The sequence below is a fragment of the Podarcis cretensis genome (genome assembly GCF_951804945.1).
Source record: "Podarcis cretensis genome assembly, chromosome: 7".
NCBI lineage: Eukaryota > Metazoa > Chordata > Lepidosauria > Squamata > Lacertidae > Podarcis > Podarcis cretensis.
In genome coordinates, this window is record NC_137176.1 from 27,252,546 (window position 1) to 27,272,261 (window position 19,716).

The 19,716-nt window shown below is 39.3% G+C and overlaps 2 protein-coding genes across 5 annotated transcripts in view; both read left to right on the forward strand.

Moving 5' to 3' along the window:
- PRP4K (pre-mRNA processing factor kinase PRP4K) overlaps positions 1 to 16,768 on the forward strand; it is a 32,122-nt gene extending 15,354 nt beyond the window's left edge. The window contains exons 7-18 of one of the 3 annotated variants that reach the window (XM_079984921.1): positions 883 to 956; positions 1,598 to 1,688; positions 3,220 to 3,367; positions 5,297 to 5,434; positions 7,090 to 7,243; positions 9,031 to 9,145; positions 10,045 to 10,196; positions 10,971 to 11,057; positions 12,161 to 12,979; positions 13,512 to 14,149; positions 14,927 to 14,972; positions 15,889 to 16,768. In XM_079984921.1, the coding sequence (XP_079841047.1) occupies positions 883 to 956; positions 1,598 to 1,688; positions 3,220 to 3,367; positions 5,297 to 5,434; positions 7,090 to 7,243; positions 9,031 to 9,145; positions 10,045 to 10,196; positions 10,971 to 11,057; positions 12,161 to 12,364 (1,163 nt within the window). In that variant the 3' untranslated portion in view covers positions 12,365 to 12,979; positions 13,512 to 14,149; positions 14,927 to 14,972; positions 15,889 to 16,768. Of the gene's footprint in view, positions 1 to 882; positions 957 to 1,597; positions 1,689 to 3,219; positions 3,368 to 5,296; positions 5,435 to 7,089; positions 7,244 to 9,030; positions 9,146 to 10,044; positions 10,197 to 10,970; positions 11,058 to 12,160; positions 14,150 to 14,926; positions 14,973 to 15,888 lie in introns of all 3 variants that reach the window. The other 2 variants (XM_079984922.1, XM_079984920.1) reach the window with 2 other exon arrangements.
- Positions 1 to 19,716, forward strand: part of CDYL (chromodomain Y like) — a 401,628-nt gene that overhangs the window by 45,958 nt on the left and 335,954 nt on the right. The gene's annotated exons all lie outside the window — the stretch shown is intronic.

Sequence of the window (19,716 nt, forward strand, 5' to 3'; positions counted from 1 at the left end):
AGTCATGAAACTGGATCCAACGCAGGGTTTTTGAGATTGCACAATTGTGGGTGGGATTACTGTGACTAGACTACTGACTGGAACGGGGAAAGAACCCTATCTTGTCAATATTGGTGGCTTGGCAACTAGATACTTTAAGGGACCACGTTCTTCTGCAACACATCCCCACCCCCCACCCCCGGTGTATTACGATCTGCTTTAGGTCCTTCTCTGGGTCCTGCTGCCATCAGAGATGAGGCAGGTGGTGATCAGAGACACAACTTCCTTGTGGTGACACCCTAACTCTGGAAATCTGAAAGTTTATCTGCTGCTAAGTTTTATGTCTTTGTATTACCCAGGTGAAAACCTTATTCCAGATCTTTAGATACATAGAGTTTTACTCTGCTTTTTGCTTGCACTGTAAGTTGTGTAGTTGGGATTGCTTTAATTTAATGCGGCTGATGATGAACCAAATGAGGTGGGTAGTATCCCTCTTCACGTGACAGAGGCAGGAGAGCAAAGAGCTCTGGGAGGCAGGCACAGTCCCCTCAATTTTAGACAGCTCCCTGTTTACACAGGGATTATGTTCCGAGGCACCGCACACATTGGTAAAATCGTGTATAATTGAAACCTATTGAGAAAGCCTGCAAATCCCCTGCCCCACCTCTGTTCTGCCATTTTAGTGATATTTCAGTGACATCTTTACAATGTTTCCAGGTCATTTCTGCACGTATACCCCGTCGCACACACATAAACGAAGGGTGACTGTATTTTAATTGTGTTGCACGTTGCTCTTCAGTCCAGAAGATTCTGAGAGCAGGACATTAATGGAATGATCTGTAGAAATGTTAAGGCTATCTTGTATTCTTTCTCATTGCTTTGATGAATGTGAATTCTTTTAAGGTTCGTCTCAGAAGAAAATTACAGCTCCTGACATGTTCACAGAATCAGATGATATGTTTGCTGCATATTTTGATGTAGGTAATTTTTGTATAAATGCTTTTTGAAGTGCTGCTCTGTTTTGGTAAAGAACATATATAGAAACTTCTAAAAGACCACTGGATTAATTCCCAGGTTTTTTATCCAATGGTGTCTGTGAGCGAGCAGAATGGACTTCCATCTCCACTACAGAAGTTCATCTTCCTTTCCTCCCCGCTGCAGCCCACTATGTACCTAGAGGTTAATACCCCCAAAGCAGGTTTAAGAGGAGGGAGAGGAAGGGAACTCTCACTGTGTGAATAAAGGTCTCCTCATTCAATGTTGGGTTTCGCCCTGAATCATTTAAACCATTAACTCTAGAAAGTGATTATTTGACCATTTTCATTGTTGCAGTTGCATTAGGGATAATACCAGAATTACTTAGCAGAATTCAAATAGCCCAAATAGTAAGATAAACACTCATCAGCTTTAATGAGAGATGCCTAGCATTGATGTTTTGTATGTTCTTTGAAGTACAGAGTGTCTTTGCCCTTTGATATTGGGCCTTCTAAAGACTTTGTGTGAGCTGTCTAGGAAACGATGTCATTTGGCAACCAGTAAATAGATAAATTAAAATGGTTCTTGTAGTTTCATAGGCGAATATGAAGGAAAAAGCTAAATGAGATTTACTTTATTTCAGAGTGCACGCCTTAGGGCTGCTGGCATTGGAAAAGACTTCAAAGAAAACCCCAATCTCAGGGATAACTGGACAGATGCAGAGGGGTATTATCGTAAGTATGATTGGTACATCTCATATACATTATCAACTGAGCACAACTGCAGATTAAAGGAATCCTGCTTAAAGGCCAGCAGAATGACATTTTAATGTTGCAGGCCTATCTCCCACATTTAGAACATCAAAGAAAACATGTGAGTGAATAAATATATAGTCCACAACTCTAGCTTACATTTTCCCAGTTTATTTCTGGAAGCAACCATCAACATTCGCCATTCAATGGAAACCAGAATAATGACTTGGAAAATAAGTTCCAGCTTTATTTGCCAAACTGGACTCAGAATGCAAACGCTTCACTGAATCTCCTTCAGGAATATTGCATAAACAACTACAAAAAATCCACAGGAAAATGGGTTCTTTTAGTTTTCTCATGTGGGAAAACAAGTTAATATTGTTCAAAATCCCTGAAAATAAATGTCTTGGTACTTGATTTGGGTGAGGCATAGAGAACTTGAGAAGTTGGAACTAATTGGCCAGAAAGCTGGCTTTACTCTGGTGCCAATAGGCACCCTAGCTTGGTTTTCACCAGTCACCCCATTTGCATTGCATGGGAAAAAGAGAGGACACATTTGTGTAAAAAGTGTGAACCTTCCAGCTCTTCCCTGCTGTGACAAGAAATTGCCGGCAGTGGTTCACACAGAAGATGGAGACCATTCACACTCTTACTTTTACATATTTAAAATGCTGTTTGGGTATTTTGCACAAATGTTCTTTAAAGAGCATAAGAAATGCCCTGCTGGATTGAACCGAAGACCCACAAACTTCAGCATCCTGTTCTCACATTGACTGGCCAGATGGCTAACGGGAAAACCCACAAGCAGAATTTTAGTGCAACAGCGTTATCCCCACTTGTGATTTCTTGCAGCTGGTATGCAGTAGCACATTGCCCTTAGACAATTGAGTTCGAACAGGCATGTTGTGGTTTGCAAATTTGCCTGTACATAGTATCTTCCATTGTTCTCCTTTAAAGAGTTACCTTGCTAAATCCTCATGTTCTTTAAACTCTCATAGTACTTTGGGGATTCTGTGTTGACTGCTCATTGAAAATCTCAAAATGGGGTGCATGGCTCTTTGGATCATAAATTGTAACGTGGGTATTTTGGGAGGAAATACTTTGTATCCTTCCTCTTTTCCCAAACATGGCATCATTAAACTGAGTGGGAAGAAGTCACAGAGTAGCATTATGTATTAATAGAAAACCTATTTAGATGTTACTCAGGTTCGAACTGACTTGAGATCAGGAGTGAGTCTGGGGCTCCACCATCCCTTCACTGTAGGAGGTAAGAAGCAAGCTAGTTATCAACATGTTCTGTCTTATCCAGTTGGGAGGATTTCTCATTCAAACACAATATTTGCATTTCTATCCAGAACAAAGACAGAGGAGTTCTGTTAAAGCAGGCAGTGACCCTTAATGGAAATTGCTATTATGACTGCACCCTATATGCATTTCTGTACAGATAAATCCTCCTTGATTGATTTATCGGCACTGAAAATGTATTTAACAACATCTTTTTTCTTTTCCTCAGGTGTTAACATAGGTGAAGTTCTAGATAAACGCTACAATGTATATGGGTACACTGGCCAAGGAGTTTTCAGTAATGTGGTGAGGGCCAGAGATATGGCAAGAGCAAACCAAGAAGTGGCTGTCAAAATCATTAGGAACAATGAGCTTATGTAAGTAAAAAAAAAAAAAAAAATTACATCTCAAGATAAAATGAACTAAAACAGTAGTGGCCCTACAAGTTTTGCAGAGACGCATGAACAGCAATTGAAGATTTGCGCAATATTCAGGAAGACTGTTATGTAGCATGTTTTGTAAATATATAGAATCCTGTTATTTGTAAACTACTAACCTGTAGCAGAGGGACGCAGGTGGCGCTGTGGGTTAAAGCCTCAGCGCCTAGGACTTGCCGATCGAAAGGTCGGCGGTTCGAATCCCTGCGGCGGGGTGCGCTCCCGCTGCTCGGTCCCAGCGCCTGCCAACCTAGCAGTTCGAAAGCACCTCCGGGTGCAAGTAGATAAATAGGGACCGCTTACCAGCGGGAAGGTAAACGGCGTTTCCGTGTGCGGCTCTGGCTCGCCAGATGCAGCTTTGTCACGCTGGCCACATGACCCGGAAGTGTCTCCGGACAGCGCTGGCCCCTGGCCTCTTAAGTGAGATGGGCGCACAACCCCAGAGTCTGTCAAGACTGGCCCGTACGGGCAGGGGTACCTTTACCTTTACCTAACCTGTAGCAGCTGGTTTCAGTAGTTGAGCGACTAACTGTAAAGAGTTGGTGTTCATCTGCTGGAAGACGGTTTATTGATCTAGTGAAGCCTTCTGTCCGCGGAAAGAAATGGAGGTGAGACTTTACAGTCTCCCTCCACTCCTTTCTCCAGCCCCCATGCCACCTCCTTTGTTCTTCGAAAACTACTCCAATCCTCTGGAGCAGATTTGAAGAGACATTTAAGGTGTCCCACTGAATTAACCATAACATTTTGATGTCTGTAAAATTCAAGTGCTGTGTATTTCCCCACCATACCTGTACGTTTGTATGATACCTGAAGAAGCTTCATGGGGACTTCCTAATTTTGAAAGAGTTGGGTAGATGAACAAACTGACCCTAGGAAGGCAGAAATGATTCCAGACTCTGAAGCATACCAGAGCAACTGTGCTTCCAGTTTTCTGTTACATACAGTGGTACCTCGGGTTAAGTACTTAATTCATTCTGGAGGTCTGTTCTTAACCTGAAACTGTTTTAACCTGAAGCACCACTTTAGCTAATGGGGCCTCCTGCTGCTGCTGCGCCGCCAGAGCACGATTTCTGTTCTCATCCTGAAGCAAAGTTCTTAACCCGAGGTACTATTTCTGGGTTAGCGGAGTCTGTAACCTGAAGCGTATGTAACCCGAGGTACCACTGTATACACTTTCTGGGCTATCAACAAGTTCCACCCTATTCCCTTTCTAGGACTGTGTTTTTCAACATTGGATCCCCAGATGTTGGACTACAACTCCCATCATCCTTTGCCATTGTCTAAGGTGGCCTGGGGGATGTGTATTGTAGTCCAACAACGTCTGGGGACCTAGATTGAAGAACAATATTTTAGGGCAGGCATAGGCAAACTCAGCCCTCCAGATGTTTTTTTTTTTGGCCTACAACTCCCATGATCCCTAGCTAACAGGACCAGTGGTCAGGAATGATGGGAATTGTAGTCCCAAAACATCTGGAGGGCTGAGTTTGCTTATGCTTGTTCTAGGGATTATAATAGCCCATCTTACCTCCTCCTTCCCCAAAGTTTCCAAAACAGGATGTTCTCTATCTTCTTGCCTAATCTTTGCAAGCTTCAGTCTTGCATGCATTCAGTCACAGTTGCAAATCAGAAGTTTCTCATATCAGATAAGGTCCTTCTGCTCTTATCCTTATGGCTGCCTTGTCTTCCTAGACTCCAGAGAGCATTATATGTCTTCTGGTAGTGGCAACCCTTAAGTTCAGATTACATTGATCCTTGTAGTTGTAATATTGTTACTGTTGCTTCTTTATATATTTCTTTATATCATTTAAACCTCTGCATTTTAAATGGTGTTTGTGTGATGTATATTATAATAAATGGATTTATTTTCAGGCAAAAAACTGGTTTAAAAGAATTGGAATTCTTGAAAAAACTCAATGATGCAGATCCTGATGACAAGTTCCATTGCCTGCGATTGTTCCGGCATTTTTATCACAAGCAGCACCTTTGTTTAGTATTTGAACCACTCAGGTAAGGTTTAAAATAATGCTGTTTAGACTGTTTATCTTATTGCCCTGTTCATCTCCTTAAACTAAACCTTGTTTGAAAGTTTCAGAAGTAGTTCTTCCTCAGCATATATATAACAGGGTGTTCTGGAATAGGATATTTGAAAAAGAAATAAGCAGAATGACCTGACACGTCAAGTTGCAATTCGTTCCATCAGAGACGGTGACTATTAAAGCAGAATAGTGTCAAGAGGAGGAGGTTCCAAAACTATAGAATTATCCTGGCATTAAAATTAGAAAGCCACAGAACAATATTTATGTCACCCCAGCTTCTTCTGGGGAGGAAAAAACTTAAACACGTAGCAGAGTTCCCAAAAAATAGACCAGAGGCAATTGTACTTTATCCAGCAGAGCTTGACTTGCTACTGAAGGCAAATGAGCATAATGGTCACAAATCCAATTCATTCAGGATTGGCATAGTCCATAAAAATCCAGTTGCAGCACTTACAAGAAAATTTACAAGTATAATAAGACTAAACCTTAACACTATAGCATGCAGAAACAGAACAAAGAGAAAGTGAGTAACCCGGGATCCTCCTGGCGTGACTATAATAGTCAGCATGACCTTGACAGAAAGAATAACAGAACCTGTTTAAATTTGCTATATACAGCTTCCCAGAAGGTATAACCCAAACAACAGAAACCTTTCACACAGAGAAGCTTCTTGAACTAAGAAGCAGAACAGGAAATATCTCTACACATCAGATCAATGCTTTCTGTACTAAGAAATGCAAACTGACAATTTAGTCAATAAAACATAAGCTAAAATTGTTTATACACACTTGGGCTATTTTTAATTCAATGTGTACATGGAATTGGGAGAGTTAAAAGTAGTGGTAGTGTTTTCTGATAGAAGACGTTAACAATCTTTTAATTCTGTAGCCAAAACAGAAGCATTATTTTCATGTAGGGTGGGTCATTTCTGTTTTGGAAATCAAGGTTCTGTCCTGTTACTTCATGTGTGTGTTAGAAAATCAATCTCTGAAGGTGCTAACAAATAGCTCTGTTCAGTTATAAATACATGTAAGTTTTCTCAGTTATTTGTAACTAAATCATTGCATGCCTGGAACAATTCCACGAGTGCAATGGAGCATCCCCCCTCTCGCTTTCCCTTCCTCACAACCCCCAAATCTGCTCTGAATAGTTGGGGATCCCTCCAGAGCAGATCTGGGGGTGTGCAAGGGGAGAGGAAGGAGAAGTGAGAAGTTCCACTACACACGTTTTAGTTGTTCCATGTGCACAATGATTTATATAGACGCAACTCGCAATCTGCCACCTGATGTTCAGCTAATAGATTTTCAGACAAATGCTGTCGCTAAGTACAGTACACCCTTTTCGGTGGTCCATTGCAAGTAATTTATGGGCTGAAATGGTGGGGTATAAAAAATCTTTCAAGATTTATATTGTTATCTGTGATACATTTATATGATACAGTGTTATAAAATTAGTTTTACAAATAATAAATAAAGTTAATGTTGTTTAAACAATGTTATTACAGATTGACTTCTATAAACTTCCTGTACATTGAATTACTATGTATTTCTATTTTTAATGTGTTTGACATTATGTTTCTTCCACCTTCTGCTATCCCCATCTGTTGTGTGTCTCTTTTCAATTTAGTATGAACTTACGAGAGGTGCTGAAGAAGTATGGAAAAGATGTTGGCCTCCATATAAAGGCAGTGCGATCATATAGTCAGCAGCTGTTCCTAGCATTAAAACTTCTTAAAAGATGCAACATCTTGCATGCTGATATCAAACCAGACAATATTTTAGTAAGTAATATTTTGTTACAACCCCGCAGATAGTTTTGGGAAAAGAAAATACAATACCCTGTTTACATTGTGTCAATTTCTTTGAGATTTAATTCATATTCTCTCTCTCTCTCATGGATTTTATGCTGAAAAATATCAGTAACTGGTTGATTTCTCCCCAACTGCCTGATCATGGCTACCTTCCCCGGTGTTCCCCCAAGTCCTCCCCCAAGGGGAAGAAGCAATTTCTATGAATAAGATCCAACCCAACTTAGTATAGTAATATAACAAATAAGAGCAAATTTAATCAAGCTTGCATTCCAAACTAAAGATGTGCCGTAGCTTAGGACTGGTCTTTATGGCAAACCACCCCTGTGGATACAGATAGGTAGCCGTGTTGGTCTGCCATAGTCAAAACAAAAAAAAAATTCCTTCCAGTAGCACCTTAAAGACCAACTAAGTTAGTTCTTGGTATGAGCTTTCGTGTGCATGCACACTTCTTCAGATACACATCTGAAGAATGTGCATGCACACGAAAGCTCATACCAAGTGTGCATGCACACGAAAGCTCATACCAAGAACTAACTTAGTTGGTCTTTAAGGTGCTACTGGAAGGAATTTTTTTTTTTGTTTTCACCCCTGTGGAGTGACCCTCCCTAGGTCAACTGTAACATATAGAGCTCTCTTACCGTATGGATTGCTCCTATTACACAGAGAGATTCCTTGCTGGTGCCGCAACCACTCTCTCAGACAGCCTTCGCATTACTTGTAGAGTGCCTGGGGAAACCCGGCCAAATGGGCGGGGTATAAATAATAATATTATTGTTATTATTAGTGTAGGAGCAGTCTACTTGTCATTTTAAGTTTCAGTAGTTTACTGGCAACATTTGAATTCTAATATTTGGTCAGTGCTAATTGTAATACGCTACCTAGCATTTTAATGTATAATTTGGAATTATTCTCATAACCTACTTGATAAATTAGCATTCCGCGGAAAATGCATCACTGGCATAACTGCCTTTGTATCAGTAGGCACACTTAACTCCAACCCCCTGACAGTTCCTGCGGTTTTTTTTTTTGCATAAGAAGGAACAGTTTAGTCATGTATACAGTTACAAGGATGCATGGAATAAGGACAGTAACCCACTCTGTGCAAACATTGTACCGAACAATTTTTGAAAACATTTGGGTATGGGCTGCTGGGAAGTTAGCTATATAAAATCTTTATTGGAATGGATTGCTGTTGACAACTACAAAACATAGATTGGATGCTGGGCAAAATAATTCAAGTGCAAACTCTGTCTGTGAGGTGAAGTACAAATTCATTTCAGATGTTTCTTCTTCATGACTATCAGGTGAATAAATTCCAGTTTTTCTCAACAGATGTCAGTATTAACTGCAGAGTAAATTCCTTTAAAAATATGGCATCTCTAGAAGTTACACATTCTTTCAGACAGTTGGTTTTTTTTTACATATATAATTTTAAAAAGATGCCAAGAACAAAATAAAGCTTCTGGATCAGACCATGGGGCTATTTAGTCACGGCATCCTATTGCTTCCAGCGGCCCCATCAGATGCTTCCAGGAAGCCCATAGCAGAGCATGAAGTCACAGCATTTTCCACTGGTTCCCAGCACACAGTGTTCAGATTCCCCTTGCTTTTGAACTCTATCCTGCTTTTAAACAAAATCAGTATTAATATGTGCTAAATACATATTCTGAACTACTTAAAGGTTGGTGGTTAGTTTGCACAATCAGTGTCATTTGCTACTTTCTCTATTAAGTACAATTCTTCTTGCTTTTTTTAAGGTGAATGAATCTAAAACTATTCTAAAACTCTGCGATTTCGGGTCGGCTTCACATGTTGCGGATAATGACATCACACCGTATCTTGTCAGCCGATTTTATCGTGCTCCTGAAATTAGTAAGTTAATCTACTCTTGAGATATTCTGCAGTTAATGTTGATTTTAACTTGCACATTTATGAAGAAGGACCGCAAAAATCAAATTTTATACATGGCAAAATTTATTGATGCGGTCTTAGATTTTAATAGTTATCAGTCAACCAACTAGCATGGGTGTATGGCAGGCTACTGTGAGAAAGAGAACAAACTCCATCTAAAGTTTCCTTGGCTTTTGGTTTATCAAGTTTTCCCTTACCGGGTCCCCTCCTGCCTCCTTCACCAATGTCTTTTGCCACTCCTCCTTTTTCAAGGTTCCCTAGTTGCTGCTTCTCCATTTTCCTTTCACTTGGTTGATACTATCTCCCCATCTCCTTGCCTAAGCCACTTTGTTCTTTGTTCCTTCCACACTTACCTCTGCCATTATTTTCCCTCTGCGTAACAGATGATCAGATTGGGAATGGAAACTTCTGTAGTATATTGTGTACTGTATTATCTGCCTTTATTTTCCCTCTGCGTAACAGATGATCAGATTGGGAACGGAAACTTCTGTAGTATATTGTACTGTATTATCTGCTGCTACACCATAAAATCTCTGATCTACAAACTTTTTCACCCACCTTTTCACCCAATCTCTTTTCACCTCCCATCTGACACTCTTGATCTGAAAGAAATTAAGGCTGGTGTGGAGCATCTCTGATGGATGAATTTTGAAGTTTAGAAAAGGATATGATGGCAATGATGTTTTAATAGTATACCCATTTTTACGAGCTGAGTGACACGGGAGAAATATCATAGATACTGCAACTCATTTATTCTGTTCTTTTTGTGGCTGGCTGATCCTAGAAAAGTGGATGACCTTTACTTGAGTGTGTCATTTTGTACGATTAATGGTTTTAATTTTACAACTGTTCTCCTTCAGTTATAGGCAAAATCTATGACTACGGTATAGATATGTGGTCTGTAGGCTGTACATTATATGAACTTTACACAGGAAAAATATTGTTTCCTGGGAAAACCAACAATCATATGTTGAAACTTGCTATGGACCTCAAAGGAAAGATGCCAAACAAGGTAAAGAAATAAATTGCTTGTAAAGATGAATAACATTCTAGAATTTTCCCTGATCTTGTAGGAATCTTGTAACATCCCAACTTGTTCACCCTGCCCCTAAACTATGGTTTACAGCCTGCGGATATTCTTTCTGAAAGGGGCCAATATGCTATTAAAACTTAATTCTAGTGGAACTTCCCAGTAACTAGAGTCTGTGGGTGGAACTCACCATTGCATGAGAGGACTCCTGCTTGCAGAACAGTTTTTCACCTTTCTTTCCTCCCCACTGCAGCTCCCTTTATGCCACCCTCTAGAGAAGACTTTGAGGATATTCAGAGGGCTGCAGGTGGGAAGACAGGAAGATGTAGTCTTCTTGTGTGAGCACAAATGCCTTCCACTCACACGCTGATAGTATGGGGTACAACAGTCGATATCATTGATGCAAATGAAAAAGACATCTCATTTTTTATTGTAGATTTTTCTCTCTCTCTGCAGTGATCTGAAGAAATAGAACGTAATGACCCTTGATGTTTTCTGGAAGTAACGTGAGGCTTTTGATGTAGGCTTGTCTTAGTTTTCTGGAGTTAAATGTGTAGAGGCCTATTTTAAGATGCTACCTTTTTATCAGTTGAAGATCTCATATGCCCTAAGCTTCTGAGATCTGCGTAAAATAAAGTGCACTTTATTTTTCAGTTTGCCTACATGGTTGAAATAAGCCTTTCTCTTTGAGATTATTGCTTTCATGATTTATACTTGTGGACTTTTTAAGACTTTCAATTTGCTATCTATTTTCAGATGATCCGAAAAGGAGTCTTCAAAGATCAACACTTCGATCAAAATCTCAACTTTATGTACATAGAGGTAGATAAAGTAACAGAAAGGGTAAGTCTGAACTACACTAAGTAAAATGCTTTGTTCTGTTTGGAAATTTCTCATGCCTTTTTTGTAGGTTTAAATTAGAATTTGGTGAATATGGTTGTTATGTAAATTTTGCAATTTTTCGTATGAAGGGCTTGCTTTAAAACTCATTGACATAAACCAAGCTTGGGAGAGATCAGTAACCATATACAGCATATTCTTCAAACTGGCAGCAAACTTATTAGCATAGAGAATCCCACATGAACAAATACATGAAGATGTTATACAATAGCAGCTGAATTGGTTCAGTGGAATACCCAAACTATTCACTAGTTGCAGATTTGCAGTGAAGGTTGAAATACTTTCATCCTTATTTAGTTTAGAGAAAGCAGTCCACACAGTACTGAATACACAGAAAGCTCCTATTTGGAGGGTACATTCCCTTTATTTCCCCAAGGTGAACCCCAATTTTCTAGTCTAAAAGATCTACCCTGTTAAGGTAAGATGGGGGACAAAAACTGTTGTGGTTGCAGTGTACATTGATGTTAAATAGTGAACTGTTGAGTCTGTGCACTGAGTAGCTTTGCTTTCAGCCTCAGTTCTGCAGCGTTGATTTGGCACGAGAGGGGCTTAAGTTAGTGGTGGTCGAGGAAGGTGGGGAGTAGGGAAAGAGAAGCTCAAGTAAGTGCAGCAAATGATGGATGCTCACCTATTTACAGTGCTGTTCACAGGCATAGCTAGGAGGTGTAGCTCTCCTCACCTTGGCTGTGATCACACAGAATAGTGATTGGATGCTGTGAAGGACTTCAAAGAAAAGATTTTCACAGCGCAGCAATAATCAGCTTTTAGCTGGGTGGGAAGGCGGCTGAACTAGGGTGCATGCAAAGATGTTTACTTAGAATCCGATTAAAGTTACTAGTCTTTTCTCCATGAAAATGCTAGCACTTTTCACCTAGCATGATCCAGCCTTCTGCAGTCCGTAAAATAAGAAAGTCCATTTAGCTGTTGAATGTAATATGCCCCATTTAAAATAACGAAGTACCACCATAAGTTGGAATGTCCATATACTATTTTATGGCTTTATTGTTGCCTCGGATATTAAGTGCTGGATGCCCTTATCTTTGTAGGAAAAAGTAACTGTCATGAGCACCATTAATCCAACAAAGGACCTGCTGGCAGATTTAATTGGGTGCCAACGCCTCCCTGAAGATCAGCGCAAAAAGGTTCACCAGCTGAAGGACTTGTTGGATCAGATCCTCATGTTAGACCCAGCTAAACGGATTAGTATCAACCAGGCTCTACAGCATGCCTTCATCCAGGAGAAAATTTAAATCCAGCGAAGATGTTCAAAGGGTTTGACTAGTTAATATACAAAGACTGATGCAATTTCACAGCAATTTATAAATGTACATATAGCATATAAATAATTACCCTGCAAAGTTGAGGAAGAATGATATATTTGAATTAACACCAAGGCGGATATTTCTTTTAGAAATGTTAGAGTAAATCTGTTTGTCTCTCACGTGAAGATTTTTTCACTGTAGAACTGTTTTATTGCCAAGACTGCACAGAAATACAACGCTAGCGTATATGGCTGCAGTTCCCAAACATATATATATATAATATATATATATATAAACACACACACACATACATATGCTCCCTCTCTCTCACCCTAACTAAATGCAACAAAGCATCTCTTAAAATATCAGTAAGACTGGGTGGTTGATTTTGGTTTTTAGCAGATTTGGCTTCATTTTGGTCTCTGAAAAATGGCCAGCATAAATGCTGTTTATATTGCATTTTCCTAGGTGTGTGCGTGCAGGCCACAGCAGCATGCCCTTGGTGTAGTCAGTGCCGAAGGGGGTCTGTTCCTTCTTGAGCCTGCCCGCAGGGATGGTCTCCTCTTTTAAAGCAGGTTGCGTACAACTTTCAGTACACTGAAGGTAAGCTAAACCATCAACATCACTGACGTTTAAGATGTTAATTGTACTGGAGCAACTGGCAAATGAGGGTCAATAGCTTTGTAGCAGAATTCCCTGCATGTTTTTATAAATGATCTTGTTTTTTTGTTTTCTGGCATTACAACTGTGGCATAATTCCAGCTTCTGTTTGATCATCACATTCAAAGAAAAGAAAAATTGGGGAGTGTGCACTTGATGGAGAGAGCGCCTTCAGTGTACTGTTTATTACTTTCACTTTTAAAAAATCAACTTGCTATATATATAGACTTTATACATTTTGTTAAATGCAGTTCACTATGGCATAGAGCCAATACTTAGAGAAGTTTTCATTTCCTAACGACAAATGCGGAGCTCCAATTCCAAAAGTCCTTATTTCATGGCCAGATAGAGAACACCATAATAAAGATTTTTTAGCTACTTGTATGTCATTTGAAAGTGTACTGCTTTATGCTAAAGGTGTTTTTCATTTGTTCATTGTTTTCATTATTTGTGATCATGTTGTCTTTCAATACAGGCATAAACCTTCCACTCTTGAACAAAGCAGCTGCTTTTTAAAAGCGGTAATTGCTTCTTTACCTTTTATTTCTTTTGTAAATGAAGCTTTCTTTAAGAAATGTGACTTTAAAGTGTTGTCTCTTGCATAAAACAGTTGACATTCACTTATTGTAAAGTGAAGATTGTTCTGCTGCATGTAAAGTGGACCATGCAGATTTCTGTATGTTTTCAGTATGCATCATTAGATAATAAAGTCTTTTGTGAACAAGGCATTGGTAGCCATTTTTAAAATATTTTTGTCTCCAGTGTTGCCGACTCAGGTAATCGCATCAGAGGAATCTTTCGTTTTTGATAGTTCGTTAATTAAAGCAGTTAATAAAAGATGTGGCCCATTGAAAGAGAGATTAGATTCGTAATTATCCACATTTCAGTTTAGATACTACCCCCTGCACCCTACAGATACTATCTGCTTTCATTGTAAATTTATTCCTGTAGGTTGTTGGAGTCGAATCAGGTTTTAACTAATGTTTGTGCTGTTTTTCTTACTTTTCCTTTTTGATGGTGCTGAGAGAGACAAGGAAAGCAAGTCACAGGCCACTCAACGCCTACTCCAGGGGGTCTGGTTTGCTGAGACACCAACTTCACCTTCCTAACAAGGTTATTTCTGACAGCATGTGTAGATAAACATTTAGCAACAACTTAAACAATAGCTCCTTGTTCAACATGAAGGTACCAAACTCAGTGGATTAACGTTTACCAATCCGATTCTTGCATTAAAAAACTGATCCACGTATTATCTTATTTGTATGTATTTCATGTATGTTGCACAGGTGTACAGAAACACCCCAAATCATGAAATTCTGTAAATAGGATTTTTGAAAATCCATTTAGGCAGATAATTGCATCCAGTTGTGCGCATTTAGTACAATCAGTCACGCTGCTTGCCAAAGGGGTGATCTGTCCCCCCCTACCCATGTTAAAATAGCAGACTGCAAAGGAGGCAAGTGATGTTAACCTGCCTGTCTTGACCCTCTACCCTTTTTCTTCTCGTTAAAGTTACTTTAAAAGTAGCAAATCTGTTTCTCTGTCAGCTTACTTAAAATACTTCTTGTTTGTGCAGGAGACAGAATGCAGCTTTCACTCTCACTGAAATGAAGAAGTAGATTACTTGATAGTTATTTGCACGGAGCAGTGTGGCGCACACTGCTTTGGCGACACCTCCAGGCTATCTTGCACGCCAGGTGGCATTCTGACCCAGATTGTCGTAAAATTCTATTGCCTCCACCATTGTTCCTTGCCCCCCGTTTACAAGTAATGAAAAGAGTTGGTCATGTCAACTCCTATAGCAGCTACCACCAACCTTATGGCAACAGGATTTGTAAACAGTTCCTAAGAAAAACAAAGTTGCTTGTTTACTTGTTTTTTGTGTTATAGGTGCCGCTCAAATGAAGATGATGGAAACCAGAAGACATGAACAAAGGTTTCTGTTCTATAAAAGATATGAAAAACATTCATTTAGTTATGTCTAGTTTTTTTTTCTGTTCACAGCACTGAGATATATATAGACTTCATTTACACTTTTGCCATTCTGGCAGTTCTTAGCATAGTTGTGGTGTTTTTATGTAAAATGTGTCTGTTTTATCTTTTGGGTGATGTGATTTTGTTGTGATAAACGAGATAGGCATGGTTAAATAAACATTTTATTATAATACTATAGGCAAGAGTCAAGCACATTTGATGGTAAATTTTATTTATTACATTTTTATTCCACCCTTCCTGCCAAAGGAGCCCTAGTGATAAGCTCACGGACATACTATTTAAATTTTTGCAAGCAGGTATCAGCATACTGCAACATTCATTTATCCCGGGGCATGCATTATATATGCTTTGGCTGCAAAATATCAATCTTACTTTGGATGTCTCAAAGTGTTAAGAAGAGGTCAGCCCTTTTGCAGAGGATGGCTGTGTGGGTGTATATCTGAAGAGCCAGCAGAGATTCTGGAGGTGTAGACCAGTTTTTTTATAACTCAGTTCACATTGTAGTGGGAGATCATAGGACTTAGCTTTGCTTCTCTCAGCAATCTAGTTTAGACTTTTAAGTAGAATGGCTTTCTGACGGAAACTAGACTAAGCTTAAAAAACAAACAAACTGAAAAATGAAGATATACTTAAGCCACAGGTCAGTCAAGTAAAAATTAAATATACTGCTTTTTACAGTATATTTACTGTATCAATTGCATCAGTTTGAAAATGTATTTTAATAATTTCTTCTAGTTCTATTTATCCTTGTGCTGCAGTGTAGGTTGCTATGACACACAAGGTTATTTTGAAATGACTTTGATATATCTGATACTGATTTCTGCCTTTGCTAATCATGTGTTTCCCTTCCTGTGTAGGGTAAGTGGCAGAAAATTTCTGAGAAACATTTGCATGGATTGAAGTTTGCTCAGGAGGCAGATCAGACTATGAAAATACAGAAGGCTGATATCTTTGTGAGATTGACAAACAGTAATGAACTTGTGCATAAAAAAGTGAAGCAGTGGTTTAAGATAACTATTTTTACCATTCATTTTTGACGTTTGATGAATAACAAGCTTATTAAAGTTTTTGTGTGTTTGCTTAAGCCGAGTTCTATTGAATATTAAATAACAATGCATTCCTAAGATGTGCTTCTAACCATGTAGTCAGTATGATCTACCTACTGTATTAGTCTGGTGGTTCAAAGAATGAACACCAGATGATTGATTTGCCCAAAACCACACTACATTCACCATACAACTGGAGTGAGTTGTTACCACAAGCAAGGAGTAAGCTTTGTCACCAGCCACAACACTGAGTTAACAGGAAGGCTCTGCAAGTTTATCTAAGACAGGTGGAGAACCTGTGGTCTTCCAGATTTGGACTCTCAACTCCCATAAACTCCAACCAGCATGTTGAGTGGTCAGGATGATGGGAGTTATAGTGCCAGCAACATCTGAAGGGCCACAGGTTCCCCAAGCCCAATCTAAGAAAACTCCATGATGCCTGGGCATTGTCTGATTTTTAGATGCATTCATTTTAGTTCAGATTGTGGATAAGCACAGCTTGATCTCTGTGATAATGTGTTTTATCACAAGCTAACACTGATGAACATGGTTAACCTAGAAGTTATTCTTTCACTTCTGCTTTTCTTTATTGTAACTGTCAGTATTTTGCTGCCATTAAGTAATTCCTTCTTGTGAATGCATTTGACACATTAATTTGAAATTACTAATAAAATGAAAACTATATAAGCTACGGCTTTGAGGCTTGTTGTTTTCTTTACAGTCAAGCAGTGTTAAAATTTACGGGCTTTTATCCAGTATTGTGTAAGTACACACAGATGGATATTTTCCTTCCCATTTCTCCCCTACACCCCCCCAAAGACTTTCCAGGAGGTCAGGGGTGGGGTGGGGGCTCAAAAGCAGGAAGAGGAATCTTGTGCCAGTATGCTATTTTATTTCCTCCCCCCTTTCTATTGCACCTTCATTCAACAGTCCACAATGTTCAGTAGATGCTGACATTATGGCAAGCTTTTTGGCAGGTACAGGAATATATATATATCTGCACATGCAGGGGTGGAAAAGAAATATCCATTGGGTGATCATGCCTCATGGTTGCACAACATACACAACCCAGTCAGTTTACATGAAAGGAGAGCACACGATACTGTTTAGAAAGGTTTAGAGAAAATGCTGTCTTGAGAACACAACAGTATTGCAAGTTTATCTAAATATACAAAAAAATGTAAACCTCTTCAGAGACTGAATTAACAGAAAATGGTTCAGAACTCCCACATTTTCTCCCTAGACCTACTTGTGTATGTGCCAATTGATGAAAACACTTAATGCATCTGATAATGGTTTCTCTAGTCCTCAGAAGCCTGTATCACAATAAATCTGTTAAGTTTTTAAAGTGCTAAAAGTCTCTCTTGTATTTGAGTAAACATCACACTTCTGGTATTCTTCTTCAATAGAAACATACTACGTAGAGTATGAAATAATAACTGGTTTCAAGTTTTTTTCAAACTTGTGTAGTCAGTATTATCTTATTTTTAGAGCAACAGCAGCATATGATTGCTTTGTTTTCTGCTTGCCTGTGATTCACTCTCCTAAAAGATGAATGAAACGAACATGCTTTGTATTCAGTATTTGTATTTCTCTTACATGTGATTATGTTTTGCTAAATAAATATCATCCACTACTTGAAGCATACTATGTTGTTCCTTCTCATTTTTAAGCTAAAGTAAGGGTTCCCTTTATTTAATCTTACACATCTGGTTTGAATTCATTTGCTTGGAAAAGAGTGGATTTGCATGCTCCATTTTAACATGATTCCCCATGCCCAAATACAAAACCAGAGAATGTCTCTGTTTTAAATGCAACTGCAAGTAATCAGACTGAAAATTAAGTATTTCATTATTTTATCCTTGATAGAAATGTGGTTGGATAACTTCAATTCAAATATAGCATCACTTTCTTTTACACCAGGAGTGGTGGAGCCTGTGGCTTTTTATATTTTGGACTTCAGCTGCCTGAAGTCCAAAATCAGCTCCTGCCAGCACGCTCAGTGGTCGGGAACAATGGGAAGTTGTAATCCAACAACCGTGGGAGAGCTACATTTTCCCCTGTCTGTAGGTTGCAGTATATATACTTTTACTAATGAAAGTATTAGCAACCTCTCAGGTCGCATGGGGGGTAGTGGGTGGATGACAGGAGACTGGTTTTAGTCTAGCCTCTCTGAATCTGACTTTTTTGGTCCAGGAAATTATTTTTGTATGAAAGAGCTTTTAGTCACTATAAGCCCAACCTGCAACCTGAAGTGGTACAACTGAGGGACAAGTTTACATCTCGCTGGCCACTGAAGAAATGAACCTATGCCTTTTTCATCAGATGAGATACCACCGCCACTCCTATTTCAAGGACATTGGAAGTCTGTGCTCAGCAGAAAGTTCCATGTACGGTAAGTAGGAGCACATCATATACTCCACTCATTTCAATTAATGAAACATGCCCCAGGAAATCTTCAGGTAGATTAGATTTTAATAGCTTTCATTTTGAAGAAGCTTTTTTTTTTTAAAGCACTGTTCTGTAAATCAAAGCAACTGATAAAAGGTGGCAAGGGTTTTGGATTAAAAGTTCTTTTTGTGGCCTTCAGTACTGAGCAACTTTGATTTCTCCAAAATGTACTGTCAGTAATGCAAATTGACCATAGAAGATGTTTGTTGCTCAACACTGGTATAGCTCTGCACTTAAGAGTCTTCTATCAAGACTATAAACCTCATCCATCCTGCATTCTGAACTGAGCCCTTGGTACTGAGACCCTTGTTGGTAGACAGCATAGGCTATTGCATGAACGGATGTCCACAGCCAAATATTTGAGCAATCACCTGGTGGTGATGGTGGTTGATGGAAGTGCCTGCCATGTGTGGTTTGCACCAGAAATCAACCCTCAAGAGCAGCTTTTGAGGGAAGGGGGGGGCTGTAGTGGGGGTGGGGGAGAAATCTAGGAAACACCATTGCACGAGCAGAGTTCCACTTTTACCTTCTTTTGATCCAACTCAAAATCTACTTTCCATCCAAAAAGTCACAACCTAGTAAACAATAATTCCATACTGTGTTTTGGCCTATATTTCTGTCACCACAACCATCTTTTGGAAGTCGGAATTTAAAAAGCAGTTTAAACAATTTATAACACAGTGGATTTACATGCGAAGCATCTCTGGCAGAGGAACTGCCATGTCCAAAGCCTGTTGACTTAACACCAGTCAAGGCAAAAGCTGAGGAAGGACATTTCCCCCCACCCTAAACACCAATGCTCCTCCCCCCCCTTCAATTTCCCTCTCATTGGAATAATTTTCCACCTAGTTTGGAAGTATTTCAAGGTAACTTAGGAGCCTGCAGATCCAAGGCATCCCTCAATCTGTACTAGCACACCCCTTTTGTTCTCCCTTGTGTTGTAGACACATTGACATCAGATGGGGGTTCTGTGGTCAAAATCAATGGGTCTCTAGTGATGGATCTCCCACTCTGGATCTCCCTCTGCAGGCAAAGGGGAAGAGCTGCTCTGTTCTATCATCAACTAGGAGCCCACAGGACTACTTGTTAAATGGCTAAATTATACTGTTGCAAAAAAATAATCTGCAGTGGTTTCCTTTCCATTCGGGCAAATTTCCAAATACGAATTTATTACAAGTACACAAAAAA